Consider the following 26,783-nt stretch of genomic DNA (forward strand, 5'->3'; position numbering starts at 1 on the left):
AGCCCTTGTTTTACCTTTTTTTTTAATAGTTGTACGATCAGTCAGAGCCCTGGCACCTTCTGCGACACGCATAGTGAATCTCAGCTCTCCCCTCCCAAACCCCTTCAGCCAGGAGGAAGAAGAAACTCTCATTTCTGCAGAACGTGTCAGTTCACTGAAGTCTCCAATCCCCCAAGGAGAAGGCAAAAAGCAGCAGCAGTGCCACTGCAGGGCCATGACCGCTCTGTGCCCAGCACTGCTGCTGCTGCCCACAGATACCCTGCACACTGGAGGGCTGTACAGCTCCACGTATTATGAAAGAAAAGCGGATGCTTTGGAAATACTCTGGTCATGATGACCTCTGTGACTTTCTGCTGCTGTCTGTCTCTGAGGCAGTCGTAAAAGTTAAAAAAGATGGAGGAGCGCTGCTGTACCCTACCAAACTGGTCCAAAAACTTTCATCTGCCCCCAGGCTGGGTAAGCCTGCACAACAAAACGCACATGGCTGATGGGCCACCTCGGGCTTCAGCTGCATACTCTGTCCAGTGTCACCAGCCGACTGTGAATGTCACTGATGTTTCAAGGTCGTATCATCTGAAGTAAATGAAACAAACTAGAATAATCCTCTTTGAGGATGCCTAGACTGTGCTGTTTGCTAGTCAACAGCATGTTTGAATAAAAGGTTCATTCCTTCAGACTTAAATCTTTCCCTGTTTGAGCAGCTGACTCTTTAGTAAGAGTTGAATGTGGATGTTAGCATACTGTGCCAAACTGTGGAGTGAGCAAGAGGCAGGGGGTGTATAGGCAAACTTTTTTTTTTTTTTTTAAGGCAGTCATCTGCAACAAAACAAGTGCAGAAAAGCAAATGCAGGAGTGTGTAGAGGAAAGCAACTTGCAAACCTGATTTCAGGGCCAACGAGTGTGCTTTCAAATCTAAGATCAGTTCAAGTGGACTATGACCAACTATTACAGACCTTGGCACTTGGAGCATAGAAAAGAATGAATTTATTTCTAAAGCTTGCCCTGGTCCCCATCTGTGATAAACTAGGAAAGGAAAGGCACCACCCAGCACAACAGTTGCTCCCAAGGTAAATTACAGCCTACAAAAATCAAAAGGAATTTCAGGTTTCCAAAGATCCAGAGCTACCCTAAATGCATATGTTATGCCTGTGCTGTGCCTTCAGCATGAAGCTCTGTGAAGGTGAGGGACTGCACCTGCACTGCCACATGAGAGGGACAGGACCTGGCCTGGGCCCTCAGGACAAATGGTCCCAACGGAGTCACACCCACACGCATCCACATCTGCCCTGAGCAAACTCCGCTTGCGGAGAGCTAGCCGGAGCAGTCCCACGTGGAGCTGGCTAGCCTGCAGGTGCTGCGGGTCAGCATGGCAAGCCTGAGTTCTCTACCTGGGGAACTTCTTTAGCAGGGGAAAACATGCTGAAACGGAGCCCATCCTTCAGAGACTCCTGCTAAACGGAAAATTCAATGGCGCGGCCGCTGTGGGTCCCCAAGAGCTGCCTGGCACAAGCCGAGGTCTGCAGTTCGGTTTCCCCAGCCGACTCCTGAGTCCTGGCTGGTGCGGCGTGGCAGGCTGGAGAACACAAGAGGGTGTTTTTCCACGGCAGCCACTGCCAGGAGTGTGCTGTCAGGAGAGCCACACAGCAAACAGCTTCTCATGAGGTGTCCTGACACATTAACCAAGAGCTGAACTGGAAAATTTGAACCCAAGAGTGCAGAGTAGGTGGAAAGTGTAGAGCTAGGTTCAAATACAGGTTAGGTCTCAGCTGGTAGCTGACAGCTCTCCTCTGGGCACTGAGGGGACAGCTAAGCAGGACTTGTGGCTAAGATGGGCTTAACCAGCCTGCTTCAGTGACAGGGGGAAGATGTCTCAGTAGTATTTGAGGCTACACTTTAGTTCTCACACAGTAATGTTATTAAAATAGCTGTTTTAACATAGCTAAATCCCTAGGAAACAGTCAGCTTTTCAGGCTGTCCAAATAGTTAAGGCATACATCCATTCTACCGTTTTTTTTTTTTTACCTTTTTTTTTTTTTTTCCCAAACTCATTGATGGCACATGTATACAAATACTTCTTTTCCTTGCAGGTTTTAATGGGAGGACAGACGATAGATGTAATTAAACAAGATCTAATCTGTCCTGCTAGCTGATGTTTTAACAGAGCAGCAAGTCAGAGAGTTAGCTCTTACTTTAATAGTACTAGTGTGTCACAATGGCAATATCATTCAGTATTGTGGGATTACTTCTGTGGAGATGCACAGTGAACACCACTCAGCTGTGCATGAAAACCATGATGTGTTCCTACAACATTACAGCGCTTCACGAGCAGAGGCCTGATAGCAAGTACAAGTTGGGAGAGGAGTGGCTGGAGGGAGCAGCCCTGCAGAAAGAGGTCCGGGGGTGCTGGGTGCCAGCAGGCTCAGCGTGAGCCAGCGGTGTGTGCCCTGGCAGCCCAGAGGGCAAACCGCACCCTGGGGTGCATCAGACACAAACACAACCAGCCTGTCACAAGAGGTGACTATCCCGCTGAACTCAGCCTTGGGGCGGCCTCACCTTGAGTCCTGTGTGAAGTTCTGGGCCCCACAATTTCAGCAGGATGTAAAGGTCCTTGTATGCGTCCAGAGGAGGGCAGCCAAGCTAGTGAAAGGGCTGGAAGGCATGTCCTGTGAGGGGCAGCTAAGGACTTTGGGCTTGTCAAGCTTGCAGAAAAGGAGGCTGAGGGGTGACCTCATTCCTCCCTACGGCTTCCTGAGGGGCTTCCTGAGCTCTTCTCCTTGGGATCCAGTGACAGGACGAGTGGGAATGGTACAAAGCTATACCAAGGGAGGTTTAGACTGCACATTAGGAAGCATTTCTTTACTGAGAGGGTGGTTAAACAGTGGAACAGGCTTCCTAGAGAGCTGGTTGCCCCAAGCCTGTCAGTGTTTAAGAGGCATTTGGACAATGCCCTTAACAACACACTTTGACTTGGTCAGCCCTGAAGTGGTCAGGCAGTCGGACTAGATGATCGTTGTAGATCCCTTCCAACTGAAATGTTCTGTTCTGTTATAACCTTGAGGATCAAGGCAGGAGCTCCCGTGCAGAGCGGCACCAGAGACACCACCAGCAGCTCCCGGTCCTGCACCAGGCTGACTCTAGCCCCACTTTTCAGGATCGACATTGCACAGATCTGTGCTGAAAGCACAGCAGGTGCCAGGCTGGCCTGCAGCCACCCAGCTGCCCCCTCCCTCCCTCTGCTGCAAAATCAGCTTCAGAGGATGGGAGCACTTTCCTGTCTCTTTTAAATGCAGCACTTACAATTTGCCTGCTGCTCTGCAAATGTGCCAGCTGCTTTCGAGACCGTATTTGTCATGGAGGAGGCCTCAAAAATAAAGATGCAGAAAGGAGCAGGTCCCTGCCAGGAGGGCACCAGGCAGGTGGGGGGCTGGGGGCTTGGCACTGGGCTTCCCTGCCGATACACACCAGGTTTGGGCAAGGCTGAGACACAAGCACTTCAAGGCCAGGGTGCAAGTTTCCTAAGGGGGCGGGGGGTAAGACACCTAATTTATTTCTGATTAGCTGCAATGACGCTGAGAGGGGTTAGAAGTCAGGGAGGCAGGCACATTCCCAGGCGTGGGAGAGGAGAGGGAGGGGATTCCTTCTTACTTGGACTCACTGTGGCCTGGGTGCTGCCTGTCCTAACATGTAGCAAAGATGTCAGCAAAACCCTTCCCCACCTCAGACCGGCTTATTAGCACACCACTTTTTCATCATTTCTGACAAATTCCCTCTTCAGCCTCTGCTCTCCAAAAGAAAGCCTCAGGTGCAGCTGAATCTCCCCCACTCTGGCATTTGCAGCCTCAGTAACGCCCTTTTAAAAACACGTGTGGCGGCGGGGAACGATGGGAGGAGTAAAACCAGTCAAGGAGAAGCCTAAACATTACGCTTTTTCACCCCTGTGAGAGCCTGATTTCACATAGCGGAGACTTTTCCCCGCAGCATTTGCTCATGCCCACCGCTCCTGGCTGCGTGCAGCGGCTCTCCAGCCAAGTGTGAGGGGGTCATGCTCGGGGCAGGGGGGCTCTGCCTCCGCCGCCTCCTGAGGCCCCTCCAAACTCCATTTCTGGGGGGCAGGAATTCCAGCTGTCCAGGTTGAAGCTGTCATAGCTTCCTGCATCCGTGCTGCTCCACGCAGCCTCCAACAAACTTGGGTACAACCCTTCCTCACTCAGCATCTCCTATCTTTTGGAGCAGCCAGACGTTTCCTGTAAAACCTATTACACAGGACCATTTCCCAAAGAAATTAATTACTGCTCTGGAAGAACATGAGGAGCTGGGAGTGCATGGGGAGAGCAGGGAAGGGGCAGCACAGAGCTGCTTCCCGGGCTTGCAGTGCTCCTGGAGGCCAAGTTCAGCCTTAAAAACATTCCCAAAAAATTCTGAGCTGCTCCGTGAATGCCAAACCACACTTGTGGCTGTTGGAATGTCGCAGGAAAAGCCTTGCATATTTGAAGCCAATGTGATTTAATTTAAATATGAAACTCTCAATTATATTGCTATTATGGGGTTACACAGCAGTTGCAGCTTTGTAACTACAGTCTAGATGCTATGTACGCTTAACGTATTTCAATTACACATTAATTTATTGAATACATTCTTACCTTAAAAACATTTGAAAATCTGTGGTACATGGAAAATTTGGGCCAGGGGAACAACTATAACCACTTGAGCTAAAATAACCAATATAGCTCAACTTCTGAAGTGACACCTTTGACATTTTAATCATAAATCTAATTAGAATGACCCAAATATTCTCCTAGTAGTCTCTATATTTCATACAGAAGCTTTCGCTTTAAAATGCCCTCTAACTAGAGTAACTTTCAACTAACAGATGAAACTGAGTGCATGCTTAGGAGAGACAAACTATGTATCTCCTGAAAGAAAAACAGCTTCTAGTTTCATGGAGCTTTGTTTTGTCAGCTACTTATTATCAGAAGTTGTTTTCTGCAAACTTTGTAAACCCAGTTAAAACCTCTGCGGTCTCAAAGGCAACCTGCAGGACGCTCAAACGTGTAAGGGTAGTAATTTAAACTTAGTTTCAAGCAAAAACCAAAACCTAAGACGTCACCTTGATTTTCAGCTCCTTGTCTGAGTGCTTGCAGGGCTCAAAAAACCCCCTGTCTTCTTTTCTATAATAAGAAAACATCTAACATGATCAATATTTGTCATCTGGAAAGCCACAAAGTCTATTGCTGTCATGTGGGATGGCTTTTTGGATAGTTAAAACATCGTGTTCCCATTTGACACTGGCTAACATTGCTGTGCCAGCTCTGTGGATCAGTTCAGAACTGTTATTCTTCTCTGTGTAATTCAGTTTTTCTCACGCTTGTCCCACAGGAAAGTTTATCAGAAACAATCTATGGGCACCTCAGGATGTAGAGTCACTGAAGCACTTTAGTGAAATAAATGGACAACCAAATCTCCTGTAACAATGAAAATCTACAAATAGTCCCAATGCAGCAGGTGGATATAACATCTGGCTACCAGAAAACTAGACTGAACATATTAAAAAATGAACCTTAAACTGCACTTGTAAATACATACACAATCATTTCTTTGAAAAGAACAAGTGTCACTGGTCCGAGGGAAATGCTTCCTTCTACTAGTAGTGTTTTCCTGAAGAATGTAATTATTTAGGAGAAAGGCTTCGAATGTGGTGGGTGTGGAGGAATGGTATGCATAATATAAAACAAAATAAAGTCTTCCGATAATCTGATTGGGAATGTCAGTCCATAACCATCTGGCACTAGTTTCTGTATTTTGTTTTCTCTGCCCTGTGAAGAGACCTCCCCCTTCCTTTTAAGTGCTGAAGTTATCCAGGGAGGGGCCTTTGCCCGCCAGCACTCCCCCCCCCCATAGCAGAAAGAACAGCAGCTCCTTCTCTGCACAGCAGAAAGCTGCTCCTGGGCGTGGGAATGCTCAGACCTTGAATCCAGACCGGTGGCCAGGATAATAGCCAGTCTTTTTTCAGACATACTGGTATCTCCTCTCAATTTTAAAACATCGGTTTAGTTGTGAAAAGATAGAAATACAAAATCTTTCCAACTGAACAGCAGCACCAGCGCCATTTATAGACTGCCATGGCTTCCACTCTGGTGGGTTAGTTTTGTATTTCAGAAGCAGAAACCACATAACCATCTGCTAGATGCACACACAGGTCAGAGAAGTACTGATACAGTACCAATATCCAAAAACACAGCTTCAAGGTTGAAATCTGAAGTGGACACCAACCAAAAGATTAATTCTAATGACAAGAGCTTTGAAACAAGACTCATTCCTTCACAGGGAAAAAAGCATTGCAACAGTTGTAGGGACAATGGGCAGACTTAAAGCCAGCAAGGCAGGCTAGAATACATCCACCAAAAGATTTTTAAAATTAGTTTAAAACAGCCTTCAGCTGGGCAGGGAGCTGACAGAGCTCTGCAAAGGGAGTGAGGCAGCACAGCAGAAAGCTACTCTGAATACTGATCCGTGAGGACAAACGGTCAAATGACAGAGTAATTCCTAAGGATGGAAATTTTATTCAACTACAAGAGCCTTCAGTCATCGCTGACAAAGTTATCTACATACATCCCATTCAAAAAGTTAAATGTGAAGCTGTTTCTTTTTTGGATCAGCCTCTCCAATTTCACTGTATACAGTTCAAGCTTCTACCTTACTTGCCTTTACAATAAGACAAATAAGAGTCTATTATTATAGAGGTGTCTATAACTACAAACTCCACGTCAGATGAAAAAGGTGCCTTCTTCCACCTAACTTTGCTTTTGGAAGAGAACAGATGTAGGTCCTTACGACTGCAAGAAATGAAGCTTTGTTCTAAGTAATTACTGGTTATTTATACAATCAGGAAAATGAACAATCTGTTTTCCTATTACTTGGAACAAATCAAACCCACAGAATAAATAAGAGGTTGGGGGTTTTTTTTGTTCTTTTTTTTTTTTTTTTTTTTTTTTGCAAGTTAGCAGCACACGTGAGTGTGCAGAAACAGGATCACATAGAGAGATAGCCAAGCAAGAGTGAATACAAGAGAAGTGGCCAGTGGCTACAGGGGAGAAGAATAAAGTTTAAGATTGTACAACATCCAGTTCAAGATTTTTTAATCCAGTTTATTAAATATTGCTTTTTGGGGACATGTTTACAACAAGCCCAAATAAATTGTTTAAGGATTCAAAGCAGTCATATTAAAATACAGCTTCAATATAAAGTTTGTCACAGTTTTACAGTATTCAAAAATGACAGACCTGCCTTAAAAAAAGACTATTACACCAAAACATAAGAAAAACAGAAAAACAAACAAGTTTGGCATTTTCATAATCTTTATAGTATAAAACAGAATATTAAATCTATTACCAGCAAGCTGATACTTCAATCTATTACCTAGTCTGAAGTGTCTCCCATTAAAACACACTATACAACAGCACTATACAAAAGTCGTGGTGATACTCATTTGATGAAAGTGCATCCCTGAAAGTTTGCCAGTTTATTAGAGTTAGCTCTTAAAAAAAAAAAAGGTAAAACGTCCTCTTTTAACCGAAGGCTTTATTTTTTTTTTTAATTTTTTTTTTTTTTTTTTTTGCTGTTTTGTCTCACTTTCAGCCTTCTTTTAAAAGTGTCTAGGGACGCCCACCAGGGGGCAGCGTAAGATTAACCATCAAATCACGAACGGCTGCAAATATTGTGCATTCACCTGGAACAGGGAAAAGAGACAGGTTAGCATCGCGCCGCAGCCCGGCCTCCACTCCAACCACCTCCCGAGGCCCCGCCGGCTCCCAGCCCCTGGCCCCCACGGGCCGGGGCTGAGGGTACGCGGCGACTGCGGCTCGCAAATCCCAGCGACCTCCAGGGACGTCAGGATTTGGCATGATTTTTAAAGAGAAGGAGCTCCGGCTTTCCCAGCAGCGCCGCTCTTGTTGGTCGTGAAATTGCAAGAAGCTCTTAACTTCTAATTGCTTTTGGATGTCAGATTGAATCTATACCAGAATTTATCGTACGTGGCGCTGCAATCCCAATTTTGCTGTACGTTATTAATGAAAAGCACTACATTTTATACAGGAAAAAAACCCCACTTTTTCAACTTCTAGTTGCAACGGTTAAGAACAGAAACTAAACATTTCAAAATACTCAAGTCTGAAACAGCTGGGAGACATTTTCTGTCCTAAGCCTAGTTTTGGAAACATTTCCAATTCCAAGACTGGGCAAAAGTCAGAAATCTGTTTCTTTCAACCAAATTGCTCTGGCTCTACCCTTAGCATCTAAACTGCAAAATAAAACACAGAGCAAATGGACTTTTGTTTCAAACAGCTGAGATCTAACACAGAGAGGAAAAACCAGCCACAGCTGTCTCAAGCTTTGACTACCAGCATTTTTTGACAAAAACACACAACATTCTGAAATAGCTTAAAAAAAAGTTAAAACCAACAGAATCAAAAGGGTTTAATTAGAACAACGAAAGCTGAATTATTAGGCAGCTGTGACTTTCATCTACTGTTTCCTGGTAAGAGAACAAAATTAAATAGCCACGATCATACCCTGGTCACTGTGGGATGAATTTTTTTGTATATTTCAAGAAACATCAATTGAAAGACACTGAATTTTGCTGCTGAAGAAGCAACAGTGTGAGCAAAGAGATAAGAGAAGAACCTGTCAGGATGCATTAATCCTAACTGCCAAACTAGGGATTCCCAAGATTATTTTGGGCAAGTCATTATCATATCAAAGCTACAAATCTGGGCTAAATACCATTCACAGCATCACTGAAAAAAATCAGACACTAAAAAACACTTAGTCGTGGAGTGCTTTGAGAAATATCATGAGTCCCTTGAGCGCCTCTTTAAGGGTCACCTCCAGCATCTGTAGGGACTTTCATTTCCTTACCAGATTGATGTCCACTACATAACACAGGTTGTAGATTTACAGCTCAAGTTTAATGCTATTATTCCAGGGCATCGATTCCATCTCAGTTCATATAATTATTTCCCCAAAATAGAATATTTTTTCCCATAGAGGCATAGGTAAAGTGATCTCAGAAAGACAGCATACTCACAATGAGTCAATATTTTACTGTTAAACACAGCAGAATGTGTTTGCCCACAGATCTGAAAAGAAAACTCTTCCAAAAGAACTTACTTTTCAGGCACTACCATTTTATTAAGAGTAAAGTTAAGCTGAATACAAAATACTTTCTCACAAAGAGAGAGAGGTAAAAAAAGATACAGCCAAAACGAGGCAACACTGATTATGGGTTACAATGAAAGTGCCAGTAATACCATACGTGCATGATGGGAAGCCCTGGTCCTTTCTGACTGAAACAGTGAAAAATTCACTTAATCAAGCAAATTGCAATTAGTGCAGCAGAAGAGCTAACACAGGTAGGAAAATCCCGGGTACAGCACAATAGCATCAGAAGAGAAAGGATATGCATCTGGGATCTCCCATGTACTGCTCTTGAAAAAGAAGTCTCCCAACTATCTACTTTCTTCTGTTGGCTCTCCTATCACCTTTCGATGGCAAAGAAAATAAGGTATCTCATTCTCTTTTATCAGATAAAATAATGCAAGTTTTGACAGTGAGAACACAGGAAATTGCATTTCAAGTGTCCTCAGGAAAGATCCTATGTCGGCTGGGTGGTGGTGGAAATAAATAAATAAACAAATCCATGAAAACTCATTCTTTCTTTTAGAAGTTAGAGGAAAGACTACTAGAAATGTCTTCTGCTCAGCTAGCTACATTCTTCTTTGCCTGGATAAGGTCCTGTTCAGGGCCACAAGCTCTTTTCATATGCACTTTTTCCCCTGTCTATGCCCTGTACTGCATTCCTAAACAACTTCAAAACTTGTGTGCCAAACAAAAATTGTCTATCCTGATCTATCTAGTCATTATCAGAAGACATCTCACCCTGGGATACTCAAGATCAGCTTTGACAGTTACTTCATACGCTGTGGTATTTTATGGAGGGTTTACCTTAAAACACAACTCGGTGCAGTAACAATCAGCAAAACAAGTATCTACCCTTCCCCACACTAGGGGAACTCAGTTGGAAAGCACCTTCCAAAAGGAACACCTGAAGTTTAGTAAATTTATCTTGAAATAAACGTGCTATACAAACAACAGTTCTGTACCACAAACAGAACTCTTAAAGGTAGCCCCCACAAGCCCTCAAGGCTATTCTCTCTCCTATTTACCTACACTATTACTACACGTTAAACAGAAAATGCATGTTAATTTAAATCTCATCACGATTTCCAGAAACGTATGCATATCCACACCAATTTAAGATAAACATTGTTCATGTTCTAGCAATCAAAATAAACCATCAAGCATAGTTAAAATTACTGCATAACAACAAGATGAGTAATTATACAGATTAGAAGTAGAATTCAACCTCTGGATTCACAACTTCCATCTATTCACTAGGTTATTGGAAATAGGCTTTGTTCTTCAGCATGTAGCTGCAGCAGAACTTACAGTTCTTATGAGCCATCTGTCTATTAGAACCCCAAACCACTATTGCCTACAGATAACATGCTGCCCAAAGAACCTGCTACTGTTGTTCAATGTTTCAGATATTCAAAAAAAAAACAAACAAAACCCAAACCAACAACAACAACAAAAACAAACCCCACATGACAAACAAGTGGGAAAGCAAAGCACAACGTTGCACACAGCGCACTCACTACCTACGGGCCAATGAACATTCAGAACAACCTATTTAGCTCAAACACTTCACAGCACATTTGGTGGACAGAACTGTATGCGCCTCTGTTAGTGTACACACTGACAGAGGAGTCTATGACCACTCCGATTACTTTTTCATCATTCACAGCACATGGACAAGTTCTGATAACTATTTTAACATCCCTTTATATTCTACCGTTAAGCTCAATAACTTCATAATTAACCATGAAAACTGACACTTGGCCATAGCATGTTTCTTGTGACTCATTCTGGGCCCATTTTTTAAAAAGTATGACTGCTACTGTGCAGCAGGAGTTGGGCCAATAAGAGGTACATTCTATCACTTGGGCAGAACAGCAAAATCCAGCCTGAATCATCAGTGTAACCTTCTGCTGTGTTGCCAGTACTTGCTATTAAGTTATGTATTGCCTGTCGCATCAGCAGTTTGTAATCACTAAAGAAGTATGATAGAAAACAAGAAGAATTCAGACTTAAGAGAGGTTTAGTGTTACACTGGAGATTTGTCACAGATGTCTGGGTGAAGAGAATATATCTACTGGACATGTACAGTACCTGGTCGTGGTGAATTCAGTTCAGCAAACCTCTTTAGAATATTGCTAACCATCATTGGAGCAGCAACAGAAGAGTTCTGCTGCCTGGGAATGTCAGCCTGTTGCGTTGTACCCGAAGCCATATCATAAATAATTGGGACAATAATACTAACAGCTTCCTGTGGGACTGTTGTTTTCTGCGTTAGCTGGAGCTGTGGGGAAAAAAAAAAAAAAAAAAAGTGTGTTAAATTGAATGACCACGTATTTCAGCGCAACTTCCAATAAACGCTCTAGGCCTACAGACAACACGCACTTCCACCCCCTCAGTTTTCAGACATCGATCCGTAACAGAGAAGTTATCAACCACATGTAGACGATTTTCTTCTCAAAAGCATCCCGCAGTGAGCATTGCCTCAGAGATGACACTAATATAGACTTGTTTGAAACATCTCATTCCTGCTATCCTTTCCCAGCACTGCTAATGTATATATCACTTGATCTACATGGTTAGTGCCTCAATGAAGAACAAAACACCCAAAAGCTGATCATTTGAAGATACCCACAGCCCAGAGGGAACTGAACTTGATATATTGTCAACACCTCTCCAAGAACACAAAACATGAAGAGTTCCTGTGCTTCTATAGGAAGGAGAACAGGAATACTAACTGCACTCGTTACATAAGAGATGCAGGCAAATCTAGGCTTACAAACAGCAGAACATTTTTAGCTATTGCAGTTGTCAGATATAGCATGCTTATGTTTTGCTACTAACCCGTGATGATTTCCAAGACATGCAGCCCACGAAATTTTAAAACAGGTATCTCTACTTACAAAAAACAACATTTTGGATTTCAGCACAACAGCAGGTGTTCCTGGAGGCGCAATTGGCGGTGCACTGGGAGGAATTGTTAAACAAAACTGCACATTCCATTTCAGCTGACTTGCCTGATCAGGGAACTGTTTGGAAAGAGCAGCACAGAGAAAGAAGAGCAAAGGTCTCACGTCAGTGACATACATGGCTATGAGCTAGGAAAGTGTTAGAAAGTAGAATGTGCCTCTCGCTAAACTTGCAGGTGTTGCCAGGTTTAGCATAAATCAGTAGAACTCTGAAAGAATTGAGCATCAGGTAAACAAGAATACAGTCAGAAAGATTCCAGCCAGCCTATGCACGTGCCTATTGTGCAGTAACATGTCTGCAGTTTCTCAAAATCATCAATTTAAAGGAGAAATTTGGGGAGTTTTCAGGAGAGCTGGAAGTAAAATGAAAACTTCTTTATTAACACTAAATAGCATATATAAAAATTTAGAGTAATGCAAGTAATGCCTGTGTTTACAGATAAAGATACAGCACCTTTTTTTTTTTTTTTTTTTTTGTAATATAATCAAAGTTGGGTTATTGATTAACTTACCAGCTCAAGTTTCATGATGTGTACACAGTCCCTGAGGATATGTGTTGGAGCCCCTAGTAATTTTGTGAAGGCTATTAGGGTGTTTGCTTTAAAAGGTGGTCCTGCAACCTAAAGAAAGACACTATTTAGTACTGCCTATTTAGATAATAGCTCTATCATTTAATATGGTAACCCGCATGCACAGCTGTCAATTTTATATTTTGCAGCCCTTACACATGCCAATGAAAGTCACCAGTACCACTCAAAACACCACCAGAGAATAAAAGTAATGGACAAAAATTTAAACATTAATGATTTGAGTACATACCCTTGTTTCAAAGAATTTCTCCAAAACTTGTAACTCCTCTGATTTCCACTGTCCTGTATTTTCAGGTGTTACTTTCAGTTGCAAGGTCTGGTTGGTTTTCGGATTGAGAGCAACCCTGCACTTCAGTGCCTCTGTCTTAAACATAATTACACCTGGTTCATTGGAGTTTATTAACTGTAGCTGCATAAAAAGAAGTATCACATTCAGTCATTTGTTAAAAAGCATGAACACACATACACACACACACACATTCACTCCTGAGACTGTAGTGATCAATCTGCCCTCTCTCCATAAGAAAACACATCAATATTTGTATACAGGTAGAATTCCCTCGAGAATGAAGCATATGCAAGATTTGGCTTCTTTCTCTGTTACTGAATAAGTGCCAAAGAAGTGAAGAGGTGCACATTGTCTGTCCCAAACCCTAAAGCAACAGTCATGACTAAGTAGTTCAGTTATTGTCAACTAGTAACTAATTTCTTGGGCATTCCTGCCAAGCAATGGCGTCCATAGTAACCCTGTGGCTGTTCTACTTAACTCCCAAGAGACATGTTAAACTCACAGAAGCCATGGCATCTGAAAATCTGGTCATAGTCTTGCTATCATATCAGTTACCAAATTTCATGTGACTGAACAGGCTTTCCACTTCTAATTTGTGTGGAAAAGAAGCAGAAATAAATGTTTTTTCTAAATTTTGACACCTTAGACAACAAGATTCAGAAGTATAGCACAAGTCAAGCAGCAAATATTTATTATATTTGAAGCATCTCAGTTTGTGCCTGATGTGAAAGATATGAAGTACAGAAGCGTGGAATAGAACTGATGAAGTCATACTCTCAGATCAATATTAAAACAACCTAAACCATACCGTTTCCTGTTGTATGATCCTCTGAAGATGCCTCCTCATAATAACTGATCCAAGGAATCGCTCAAGAGGGGAGCAAAGGTAGCTTCCAGCTAGTCCTGGCACAAGCCCAGGGGTAGGAGAGGGCAACAGCAGAATATTCAAGGCACTGTGGGTGAGGATTGTAGGTATGGATGCAGCCCAAGAGCGCTGAGGTAGTTTACGAGGTGGAGGCATGCTAGTCGGCATTGCTTGGGAACCTATTGATACAGGAAAGGTACTTGCAGTAAGGAAGGATTTAAGCTGAAACATATGTTCACTTTATTTGTTGTCACTATACAAGCAATGAGTTCTCTGGGCCAAAGCTTAGTCCTTCCTTCTCAAGCATTTGGCTGCCTAGTGATAGGCAACAGATAGACAATGTCAAAGAATTAGAGTTTCGACCCTCCACCCATGCAAAGAGCCTCAGTAACATTACAATCCTACTCCCTTTTCCTCTTTCTGCAGCATGCCAGCAGATAGCAGGTTTGTACAACAAACTCAGTGAAATGTAAAGATGGCTAAATCAGTCGTGCAAGAGCAGCATTACAACTCTATGATGTGAAAAGTTAGTATTTGGGTAGGCAAATATGCCTATCATTGCTTTCATTCCAAAGAATTTTCTCTCAGTCATGGAGCTCAATAGTTTAAGACTAATTTCTGCAATGTACCAAGAAGTATCAATCCTGCTGAAGTTTATGCTGTATGATTTAACTTGTTTTCCAATTTGTTACAGAAGATTTGAACTAGAACAGAATAAAGGCTTCATTTCCTTGGATATTTTACTGCACAAGGGCAGTAAGGACTGTTAGACTGACACATAAAACTACCAAAAAGAACAGAACTAGAAATGTTCAACATGAGTGTTTCACAGTCATAACACTGATAAAGAAGCCTACTTGTTCCAGCTCGTGGGGAATGTGAGGCATCTGGGACAGGTGAGTGAAGGGAGGGGTTGGCTGGTGACATTCCAGGCATCCGTGCTGCTGGTGATGGACCAGAGACCTGGGGAGATCCTGGCCAGTTCCCTGCACGCTGACTGGGTGACATCATGGTGTAGGGTGAGCTTGGGTCTATGGTACCTACAGATGTTACAAGACCATTATTACTTTTTTAAGAAGTACAAGATTTCTAATCTAGAGATCTAAAAAGGCTTACTGAAATCTGTAAATCACAAAAGTGTCTGTGAGCTTTCAGACTATATTTTACAACCATATAAAAAACATTAAGCAGGAGGGAAAGGAATCAAGATACAGATTCAAGGGTTTTCTGGTTGTATTTTTTAAAAAGTAAAATAAAATTGAATGTTAAGGCAGATTGATGTGTTCAACATGTAGCGGTGTAGAAACTAAAAAGAGCTTTTGCCTACAGACTTGGGACTTCTACTGCTCCTTAGCAAATGAAAGCCTCAGCTAGACTGTTGTTTATCTATTCAGTATCTTGCAGTTATCTCTGCAAAAGTATCTTTGGTTTTCTACTCCGCTATAAAAGCTGATCAGAACAAGCTTCTTAAACAGTCTGTTGTATAGCTATCTCACTTTGTTCATCTTGACAGCTAAAACGGTGCACTAATATTACAGTCTGAACTGTTCATTTATTGTGACCTATCGAATGCTTTCCAATGCACTGTGATTACAACAAACAATTGTTTCAGCAGCTTTCCAAAAAAACTTAATAAAGGAGACAACCAAAAGGCATGTTGCTCACATATAGGTATGTCAAACCAACAAGACTTTGACAATGTTTTCAAATTGCAAGTATTTGAATTTCTAACCTGTTGCAGTTATTTTCCCAGGAAACATAAGCAGTGAAGATACATTAACTAATCTAACAAGAGACAATGCTCATTAAAAGCTTCAGACAGAATTTCCCCACATTAGTAAGCAGGAAAGTGACTGACAGTCAATTTTTAAAGTGTTAGGAACACCTCAACATGCCATGCAGCTACTTTTGACTGCTGTTAAGAGTTACACCCGCATGTATGAAAACAGCTACTTGAGCCAATTACAGAACATGATTTTTTCTCAGTTAACTTAGGTCTGCTGCAGAAGACTTAATTTAAAGAAGCAAATGTGCCCTCTCTGTCACTATATCTACACCTGCCAGTTAAGAACTCACCATGTGGGCTGGCAAAGTTAGCTGTTTGTCCCATTGTGATTCCAAGAGAGGAAGGTGAAGGAGTTGGACCAAAGGATGCTGGTGATGGTGCTCTCAAAGCTCCGCTAGGTGAGCTTGCGGCATGCAAATTTCCTAATCAAAGACATTCTGTCACTTAACGTACACTTTTCACGTTTTTCTGTTATCATTTTTTCTATCAACTGCTACCTCATTTTTAGGGAGGCAACAAACAAGATTCATGAGAATTTAGTTTTGCACTCAAAGGCATCATTTTGTACATGCACAAGTGTTATATTTTCCAGATTGATTCACCACATGAAGGAAACTTTCCAAGTTATTTGCCTTGAAGAATGGCATTTCCCCCCATGCCCAGCCCTTCCTCAAATTTAAATATTTTCAGCTGTTGCACTATAACAGCTGGGAGCAGAAAGCAGAGCTTTGGTGATGAAAAGCTTTTCTGAAGTAGCAAGTATTTAAAAATTAACAGGTTTTGATCTAAGCAACTTTTAAGCTGTAAGAATGAAACAGCCCCAAATATTACACAGCTGAAGATGACAGTTTCACTGAATGCCTTTCTTTTAGCTTCAAAACGTACTTTCCAAAACACGTATGGCAGGACTTTCCTTTGCTGTTTTTCCACAATATAAGGTGCATTCTGTTAGATTACTTGAAGCTAAACACAGATCAAATAATAGAAAAAGCATGCATGTGCAGAGCTGCATGTATATTTCTAGCACACGAATTAGCACACAAACTCTCAGTCATCTTACCTGGTGACTGTGTGTGCATCATAGACGGAGATGGTGTCACTGTGTTGTGATAGGAGGTGGGTGGTGAAGTAAGAGGATATGCTCCTGATGCTCCTGCCTGTTTTGCAAATGGCTGAAATTGTCAACACAGGACAACAAAATTTTTTTATCGTTTTGTACTAAAGTTAAGTATGTGCAGAATACTAATGATTGGTTCCCACCTATGAAACCTTACAGGTCCACCAACTTAGTAGTTTGATTCTCTGTATTGCCTTGTGTCCTCACTATTTTTTTCAGTGACTTTTTGCAGTTTCTCCTCAAGACATAATGCTTCTGCACCTCATTCCTTTTTAATCTGCCACCCTGTAATAGGGAGGCCTCCTGACTCCCCCTCCCATCTTTTATCTTAAACAGCCATTTAGCCTCCCTCAGTCACTCGCTTCTAAGGCAGCAAGTCTCCTGTGACCTTCCAAAGCTGCTCTTCATATGCTATGGGCTATTTACACTGGAATGAGAAATGGCAAAATAAATTAATACATTTTGCCCCAAGGGGAATTCCACAGCAGAGCAGTTTTATGGTCTCCCTTTCCACTTTTTACTGCTAATCCTTTTAGAACGCAAGTTCTTAGAAACCTACAGTTGTGGAAGACAATAAACATTTCTTATTTTGCCCGGAGGGTACCTGTTGTTGTGTTTGCTGCGGTGGCTGCTGGGGTTGAAGCTGTGATATCAAAGAATCCATCATGTCTCCTCCGATAGGAGAAGGCGGGTTATCATCTTCATTTACAGATCGTCTTCGTGCATCCTGATTGCTGTCAACAAACATGTTCAGGAATGTCTGTGGAAAAATCAGTTTTGTTAGCAATTTCCCCATATAAATTTTATTACACAAATAAGCACAGTATTTGCTGAGCTTTAACACTATCTTTATCAGCTACAACACATAAGAAACAGGCAGGTCTCTAGAATGAGCTACTAGTAGGCATTCATTATATACAATATGAATAGTTTGCAAAATATATCAAGTCATGAACAAAGCTTCTCAAGGGTGATTTAAACTTAATTCCCTTTTTCTTTTAGAAAAGGGGTCTAGCATCACCACCAAACAAGAAACCTTGCTCATTAACACAAAATATCTCTAGTTAATTGAAATACCAACATTTTTCTTTTTTCCCTTAAAAATAAGAAAAAGCCTACACCTGGAAATCGCTGTTCCAGAAAAACTCATCAGTACCCAGAACCTACTGAGCTGTCGTATCACACCTACAACTACCCTGCTTGGTTCAGAACGCCCAGCTCACCTCCTCCATAGCATTCTCTTGCACCCAGAGGAATCTGCCAACTCTCTTGAATTACTTCCTCTTCTACCTTCCTAATTTCATACTCTTATACTTTCCACTGGTATCTATAGTTCCCTTCCCCTTCGCCTTCCACTTGAAACTTGTGCAAGAGGTAGATACTTAGGATCAGCTAAATGCAGTACCAGAGAATCAGTGTTCAGTTGCAGCTGTCAGAAGAAAAAAATTAGCAAACTATCTTGTTTCACAATGGGTGCCACTTTCCAGTATTTAAGTATAACGAGGACTTGTACAAGCTGCCCTCAGCTAAGGTTTTCTGTCAGTGTGCAGAGATTTATTTTTCAAGAACAGTGAACCAGCACTGTATTCAGAAGCAAAGCCACAGGCTCCTGCCACACACTGATGGAAAGTATTTTAAAAGATAAGCTTCTGTCTAGAATCATCTGACATGGAGCATCTCCTCACCTGCAACGTGTGAGCGCTGTCTTGCCACACAACATACTTTGTGAGGAACAGTTGTTAATCCTGGAGAACACATCTAGCCTAGTCATAAAGCTTCAGAAGTTTTAACAAAAGGATGCCTGAAGTAACCTCTACATTATTTAATGACATAGATACAGAAAAAAACCTGCACATTTGATGCTAGTTTTCCTAAAGGAAATGTTTTAACTCAAACAAATTAACAAATCTACTGATAAATCAGAAAATTCCTTCTGTGCACCGAACTGTGGAAGGACTTCAGCTCTTCACAAAAAAAAGCTTCACAAAGTTTTTCACATCAGATCCATACTTCAAGTTAGAAGCTCATTTATTTACAACATGCCAAAAACCCCCAGAAACGGTCACCTTTAATCCCGGCGCAGGGTAAAAGCCTTCAACTATTTTGCTGTTGTCAAAGAGACTGTACGCCCCATCCCGTATTGCTACAACACCACGACTCCGGCAGTAGATGTCGATGCAGTACATATTCCTAAAAGCCAGCCTGATATGTGTGGGTGACTGTGGCAGAATTGAGAAACACTGATAGGCAGTGTTGGTACGTTGAGTCAGACCCAGCATTGGCACAGTTGGAAGTTTGTTGATGGCATTTAATGGAGCCTGAGTGTCAAACAAAACCTAAGAGAGAACAGATATTAAGACATCAGGTAGCTTACCTTTAAGTAAAGGTCAGGGAAAATGAGGCATAAGGGGGCTACAATCTCCCCCAAGCCACCTTCTACCAATGAGATCCATAAACAATCATAACATGCATATAATTTTGAAGAGAACAGTTTAATCAGAATTTGGCTCAATTATTTTGTACTTTTCTTGAGAGGTTTTTAAAACATTACCTGTAACAACTGCACCACATTTGGTGTTTTATTAAACATCTCCTGGAGCTGGTGCAGAATTGTATTGTGACAGTTACTACAACCTGAGTTTGGGCCAACAGTTCCCAGTGAAATGTGGAACTTCTGGAGTATGGAGTTCCACTGAATGCTGATCTGCAATGTCAAAAACATAAAATGGTTTTGGAAACTAGAACAACTATGAGGTTGTAACAAGAAAGTGGTATGCTTTAATATTTTTTTCTCCATTTTTCAAGCCTTAACAGATTCCTAACTCACCTTCCTCAAAAGTTGCTAAGGTTTGGGGAGGGGGGGGGGCAGGGCAGGGAAAAAAAAAAAAAAAAGAAGAAAAAAAAGAAGTGCTGTTAGCTCTAATATCCACTTAGCTAGCTGGATTGGAGGCAACCACAAAACTGGGGAATTATTTTTAGCAAGTCAACCAAAAAGAAAAAAATCCTTTTCTGCCAAAAGGTGAGATAGAGAAAATTAAAGTAGAGAGATTCATGTTACAGAGAACTAATTAATAAATTGCTGGAAGTGGACTGGTTTTTGCAGTCATATTACATAAAAGTGTGAATTGGACATTCTAATATGCAAGGAAGTGACATGCAAAATCCACACTGCTACTCTTGCTACTTATTAACTGTCTCAATAAAATGCATGTAGAAATACTCTTGAAAATTCAACTTAGAAAGCCAACATAAAAACCTTCCAGGAAGCAAATTTCAAGTGCATCAGCTACACACAATAAAAGTCTGTAATAAATGAGCACTTACTTCCTCCTCTACCTTGCATTTTAGGCAAGGTCATGAGCAAGTACTCAGTCAGTTATAAAAGTAATTAATAAACTGTAAATTTAAACACTACAGAGTAAGCTAGGGTTCTGAACAAGGGAACAGCACTGCTACAAAATAATGAAGGACCACCTAATCTGAAAGCACAGTACTACATTTAAAACTTTGTTAGAGTCCTTTCTTCTAAGGCAGCGTCAGGCACTCAGCTTAAATATGTATGTCCCAGTACAGCAGTGATCAGTAGTAACACTTACCATAAGTTTGTCAGAAAAAGGTTGTCATACCAGCTTTCATCAATCAGCAGCACATAACTGTCCTTCCCACAATTTAAAGCATCTTACACAAATTCTCAAAAATTCTGAACAACTAGTAACCTAGCCAATTAGTTATCTGGCACCCTCTATTTCTCTCTTTTCTACATTCATTAACTCCACGATAATGTAATACAAGGAAATAGTTTGTAGCACAATTTTGAGAACTCTAAGCCTATCCATTCTGTTTTCAAACAAACATTTTAAGCGTACTTAGGAGTTACTTACTGAGCTCCCCTTGGTAGTTCCGTAACAAAGGATAAGTTTCCGGTAATTGTAGATACGAACTTCTGAAAAAATGTTTAAGTGGTTTGGTATGTCTTTGAAGAGAGAAGGAAAAAGAGTTAGAGTGAGAAAACCATAGTCATTTGTGAACGCATCATTTTACTCAAAAGGAGGCAAATTCTGTACCTGGTAAGGATCGTGCAAACTCCAGGACACATTCATACAGCCGAGCAATACTGTTCCAGTCATTAAGGAACATCTCAACAACTTTGCGACCTCCAACTGGTTCAGATAGCTGGTTTTCATATGTCAGGTAAACATGACGGGTTGGTCCTACAGTGTTAGGAGATGGTAAATACCGATTAAACTACTGGTTCCTAAACTGTGGTTTACAGACTATGAGTGAACTGCAGCAAGTGACCAGGAAGCATATTTAAATAATAAAAGTGCATCAATTCAGCAGTCAAAATTTTGATTCAGGTATACGGTGGTTTATTAGAAATCTTAAGAGCAGACAGTTGTCCAGTAACATCAAAACATTAGAACTACAGGACATGAAAACTACTGGAACAAGTCTTCCTAAATAAAACTTACCTTGCTCCCTGGATGAAGTGCTATTAAGTGGACAGTTTGCAAACACCAGCTCAGCCACCCATGTGCGATTATTTCTACCTTGTAATCTGAAAGTGCAATCAAGAAGAGATCGGTCCAGAGCCTTCTGCGTTTCCTCGTTTACACCTTTACAAGGAGGAATTCTATAAATGATAAAAAAAAAAGTCTCAGTTATACACAGTACAGTTCCAAAACTAAAAATATTACCTTCTAACATTTCCTGAAAGACTTCCAAATCTGGACATGAAAGAATGAACAAATCAACAGCAAAGATAGCTGGACTGCACAGCAAGATATCCTATCCCTCTTCAAGGACTGTAATAAGTGTGTTACAAGAGCACTCTGAGTTAAGACCAATTTGCATATGGATTCAATACCTTCAAATTACAGACTGTTAAGGGATGTGTTGAATTGCCCTGATCTGGTGAAGTAGGAGCACTCCAAATATAAAGCTTTTATACAGAGAAAAAAAAGATTAAAATAAGTAAGTTCTGTGGCAACCTGAATTCATGAATCAGTTTGTCTTCTAGAACAAGCTGACTCCAAATGCAATGAACAACCTGGCACTTATCTTAGTACCCACTAATTTATTTATAACCCAATGTGAGAATTGAGCTCAGGGGTCAGACTAAATAAAGTTTAAATAAAAATATACCAAACTCCTTTTCAAATCCTTTGAGAGTCTATCCAGAAATTTCATGTACCACCCTTAACTTCAGATCACAAGTTCTCAGTACTACTCTGCTCATATGCAAAGTTTAAAAGGTAGGGCCTGATGCATTCAGAGACTGATGCCTTTATATCACTATACATTTCTGCAGCATAAAATAAGTTAAGAAAGTTTTACTCTAGACGGTGTCTTCGGGTGTTTTGGTTTAGGTTGTTTGTTTTTTTTTTTTTTTTTTTTTTTTGTTGTTGTTGTTGTTTTTTGTTTTTTTTTAATGTTTTAAACCTATATAATCTGTTTTACTTCATAACACAATCCAAAGTTTAACTGGTGAGGCTCCAAGTAAGCTCCAAGAAGCACGAAGTGGACTGCCAGGTGGAAAGCACTGTGGTCAATAGTTGCAGGTCCAATTAGCGGCTGACATTCCTCAAGGTTAAAACAGTTTCAACAACCTACATGATGCAAAGGAATAGCAAGTTTGCAGATGTGAAACTGAAGGGAGCACTGACCATGCTGGAGGACAGGGCTGCCATTCAGAGAGACCTCAGATGGCTGGAGGAACGAGTTAACAGGAATCTCATGAACTTCAGTGAAAACAAATGCAGAGTTGGACCTAAATAACCTCAAGCAACAGCAGAGAGTGGGGACTGACTGGCTGGGCAGCAGCTCTGCAGAAAAATAACTTGGGGGCCTGGGAGACAGACTGATCAGGCGTCAGCAGCATACCCTTGCAGCAATGACACACCACTGCATCCTGGGCTGCATTAGCCAGGCAATCAAGTGACTGCTCCCCTCTAGCCAGAATTTGAGATCGCTCCCCAGGAACAGCACAAAAATCCTTGGAGATTGGAAAATGCAGCTGATTCAGTCCCACTTTGAGCAGAAGTTTGGACCAGATGACCTCCACAGGTCCCTTCCACTCTTAAATTACTGTACATTTCTCAGATGTTTCCTCTGCAAGCTTTTTTACCATGCAATTGCCTTTTCTGGGATTCCTTGCATTTTCTGCTGCAGTATCACATACTGGTATTTGTCAAATAACATATGGAGTACGTAGGCCTCTAATCTGATCTAAAATTGCAATTGTCTGGATTTTAGGATTGAGTACTGTCAAACTGCCTTCAGAGCTCCCGTTTAGGCTAATGAAAGAAACAAGTTATAGTTGGCTCTACGTCTACTCTTATTTTCCCCTTTCACCAATACTACTTCACATGAGAGCGCGAGACACAATATTTTTAAAAAACCAACCAAAAAACCCAAAAGCAAAAATCTTCCCCCACCCTGATACTTTTCATGTTAATCTCCAAACAATCCTTTTTGTCTCTGAAGTGTAGGTACAGTAACCAAATGAAATACAGGAGCATATTCTCTTACTTTAATAAACGTATTGCATGGCTGAAGCCATCTCCTTCTACTTGTACTCCTTGGTGAGGAATGTCCATATTAGATAACTATGAATGAACAAGCAAAATGTTATCCCAAGCAAAATGTCAAGCAAAATAACTGTAACTTTTTCAAGGATATTTTTTTTTTTTTCCTTAAGGGCAACAGATGTTTCACATCCTTAAGCACTGGAAAGCCAAAAAAACCAGTCTGTCCAATGTGGTATAAAGTTGTCTTCTACCCCCTCCCACAAGTGTGTCTTTTATCCTCTCATTTTCCCTTTTCCCTCAACTTTTCAAGCTTTTTGCAGTGCTTGATATTAGAGGACCGGCTCTAAGAAGACTAGAGCAACCCAGTGTAGAAAGAACATCAGTCCCTCAGGCTCAGCTGGTGGGGGAACTGCAAAGTGAGCACATGACCACAAGTCTGCCAACAGACAAGACAATCGGCAGTAGTAGAGAGGAAAAAGGAAACAAAGTATTTTTTAATACATACCTCCATACGAAGCCCTATAAATGGCATGTTTGTATCACACATGGCTACAATATGAGCTAGCACTTTATTGAAGGCACACATTTCTCCCGTCCGTTTTGGTTTCTTAGGTTCTATGGAACATGGATCACCAGATAACTAGAATTAAAACAAAGACAATTGTACTTGCACATTTGGAGTAAACATTTTGAAAAGATGTCAGAGAATAATCTAATTCATCCAAGTTTTAAATGAATCACACGCTGAACACAAACTCCTGAAAAGATCTGGTCCACTTCAGGACTGAAGCAATTCAGTTAAAGTAATTTTATAATCACATCCTTCCTTAAAACAGTATTTACATATCACTAAGCCGTGTCAGCCTGACACCAAGAAGTAACTTTTATCAGCCCTGCAAGTCTTTCAAAGACTACACCTACATGGCACGCAGTGTATCATGCAGACACCGGTGCTCTGCAAACACAAGCTACTCTGGTCACCTCAACACAGGGCTCGGCCTTGGCTCTTTAGGGCAGCCGAGAAGGCCTGGCATGAATGGAAAGACGACTGTTGCAAAACAGTTTCCCAACATCTCCTTAGGGAAGCAGCCCAGAGAACCAAGCCGCCATGCAAGTAAGATGTCAGCCAGATGAACTTTTGAAGTAACACTACTAAAGATGGTATTAATGCTCAGAACATGTATTTAGCTTTCACACTCTATAACTAGCCCAACAGCTTTTGAAGCACGTACCTTGCGCTTGACACCACTTTTAATTTGTTTCCCACTTTTTGTGTCTAGTACCAACTCTTCAATGTTTGGTTTGAACTGCTGTAGTAAAAGTGCAGTAGCAGGACTGTCATCTCCTTCAGCACAGCTCACAGAGAGAAAATGGTACTTGTACTCTAGTTCTGTGGGGTTTCCAGGAACATCAAACATCTCTACAACCTATATTTAAACAAAACAACAAACTGAGAAGACCCTCAAGCTAAGAATATGTCTGCATCAGTTCCTGTCCTCTCCCCCTCAAAGAAAAGACAATAATCTTTTTCAAGATACTAATACTGTGGCTAGTAAAGGGATCCAAGAAGAGAAGGAAGACTAAACTTTCAGGAAACAAAGAGAATGGGAAGGTTGCTGAGTAACAAACTTTTATGTCCCCTCCTCTCTATAAGCCTGACTGCTTAACAAACCCACTGAATGACAGAAGGAAGGGAGAGCGGAGAGTCAAGGATTACATCAATCACTCGGTTCCTAATGTTAGAGTTAACAGTACAACAAACTGTCTGGTATATCCATGACTGCGAACAAAAGGTAGAAGCATTTTTCAGTTACTTACAATGTAGTACTGTGGAAGACGAGTGAGTTTTATAAACAATTTGTGTTTGGAAAGGTTTCCCACTGGATGGCTAGCATAATTAGCTAGTTGAAGAGTTTCACTGCTCACTGTAGGCAGATGTTTTATAGACTGTTTGCAACGTTGCTGTCCAAGCCAGAACCTTGCATTGAAACAAACGTATTAGTACCCTGAGACTGTTTTACATTATTCTAGTATACTGCTGTTTAGAGCATTAGTGTCAAATTAAGTCAGTCATATTCTAAGTCAAAGTCTATTATTGATGCACAAGTTATATACAGAAAATCACACAGAAAATTTCATGAGTTTGTATTTTCTTATTACTATCTTTATATATTGTCTTCAGCTTCAGAAAGATAGCTGTTAATTTAAGAAGAAACGCACTGAAATTATTCACTGAAGGAATACATAAATAATTTTTTGTACTCTACAACATGAAATTACAATATAAAAAAGAAGAGACAAATTAAAAATCATGCAGACTACAGTTATTTTACAATTTGGAACCTCTGATTATTTTTGCTATAGAAAATCCCTTCTCCCATATGCTGATAAGCAATATGGTAAAAAAAGTCACCAAAGCTGTACATCTCTCTGGATTATGTCATAAACAAACTCACTCACCCAAGTAAATTCGGACACAAAGAACTACATGCAAGAGACCAAATTGATTCTATTGTTTGGAATTAATCTTTATCCTACTCCAATGGATTTTGGCTATAGCAGCAAGGCCAGAAAGCCTAGCTAGGCTGGAAAGGGGCTCAGAAACATATGGCTCGGTTTTTCAGTTAAACTTCTACTGAAAACAGCAGGGAAAAGCATGGGTGCTCAGCATTTCCCCATCACAACACACCACATTTATTCTCATAGATACATCTTAGATATAGCTGTCCTGGAAGACATTTTGTGGGACTGCCTAGCTTCCTCAAAAACTGCAGCACTACCCAAGCCATTATCTCAAGTACATTATTTATAACAAAGGGAGGTTGATTAGTTTCTCCAGGGTGCCAGTGCTTCATGCGTCATCATGCTTCTTTTAGAAGCAAAATTCCTCAAATAGAGGTTTCACCCTGCAATCAGTTCAGAGTACTGGGAATTTCCAAAACAACAGAACAGGTGGAACTTAGTTTTCATGCAGATGCAAACTGTATTTGTATTATTTGCTACAACCTCTTATGGGAGTCAAATGTATCTTGTGCTTAAATCTCAGGGCTTTATGGAAGGAAGATTAGAGGTTTAAACCAGCAAGGGTGGAAGTGTTAGAAGATAAACCAGATATCATTTAAATCATCCTAGGCCACTTCCTGGTTTTTCCTCTGTATTGTGAGAAGGGAGATTGTTCTTGCTGAGAAACAAGCAGAGCTCAGCTGTAGAAACAGAGTGGAATAAAGGAGATAGAAAATGAACATGAACACAAAATGCGATCCTCAGGAAGCAAGTGGTCTGCTACTGACATAAAGTGAAAAGACTTCATGCAGAGTGTGTGCATAGCAATGCATAAGGCTACTATGTAAGAGGGCAGACTAAAGGAGGACTATGGAATCACCTCCAAACAAAAGCAGAATTTCCTCCACCCATTTAGAGGAGATGGCAAATACTCAAGGTTGCT

The 26,783-nt window shown here is 41.1% G+C and overlaps 1 protein-coding gene across 2 annotated transcripts in view; it reads right to left on the bottom strand.

Moving 5' to 3' along the window:
* Positions 1 to 7,124: 7,124 nt before the first annotated feature.
* MED14 (mediator complex subunit 14) overlaps positions 7,125 to 26,783 on the bottom strand; it is a 38,368-nt gene continuing 18,709 nt past the window's right edge. Inside the window, exons 13-31 of one of the 2 annotated variants that reach the window (XM_032994477.2) lie at positions 25,157 to 25,316; positions 24,571 to 24,765; positions 23,844 to 23,978; positions 23,340 to 23,416; positions 21,281 to 21,441; positions 20,873 to 21,019; positions 20,690 to 20,781; positions 19,360 to 19,512; positions 18,875 to 19,144; positions 17,413 to 17,568; positions 16,752 to 16,863; positions 15,982 to 16,113; positions 14,763 to 14,945; positions 13,849 to 14,084; positions 12,981 to 13,160; positions 12,674 to 12,781; positions 12,096 to 12,221; positions 11,287 to 11,476; positions 7,125 to 7,726 (exon numbers count right to left, since the gene is read on the bottom strand). In XM_032994477.2, the coding sequence (XP_032850368.2) occupies positions 7,653 to 7,726; positions 11,287 to 11,476; positions 12,096 to 12,221; positions 12,674 to 12,781; positions 12,981 to 13,160; positions 13,849 to 14,084; positions 14,763 to 14,945; positions 15,982 to 16,113; positions 16,752 to 16,863; positions 17,413 to 17,568; positions 18,875 to 19,144; positions 19,360 to 19,512; positions 20,690 to 20,781; positions 20,873 to 21,019; positions 21,281 to 21,441; positions 23,340 to 23,416; positions 23,844 to 23,978; positions 24,571 to 24,765; positions 25,157 to 25,316 (2,887 nt within the window). In that variant the 3' untranslated portion in view covers positions 7,125 to 7,652. The remainder of the gene's footprint in view (positions 7,727 to 11,286; positions 11,477 to 12,095; positions 12,222 to 12,673; positions 12,782 to 12,980; positions 13,161 to 13,848; positions 14,085 to 14,762; positions 14,946 to 15,981; positions 16,114 to 16,751; positions 16,864 to 17,412; positions 17,569 to 18,874; positions 19,145 to 19,359; positions 19,513 to 20,689; positions 20,782 to 20,872; positions 21,020 to 21,280; positions 21,442 to 23,339; positions 23,417 to 23,843; positions 23,979 to 24,570; positions 24,766 to 25,156; positions 25,317 to 26,783) is intronic. The other variant, XM_042788577.1, reaches the window with a different exon arrangement.

This window comes from Tyto alba, unplaced genomic scaffold (assembly GCF_018691265.1).
Source record: "Tyto alba isolate M040663 unplaced genomic scaffold, T.alba_DEE_v4.0 Super-Scaffold_14, whole genome shotgun sequence".
Taxonomy (NCBI): domain Eukaryota; kingdom Metazoa; phylum Chordata; class Aves; order Strigiformes; family Tytonidae; genus Tyto; species Tyto alba.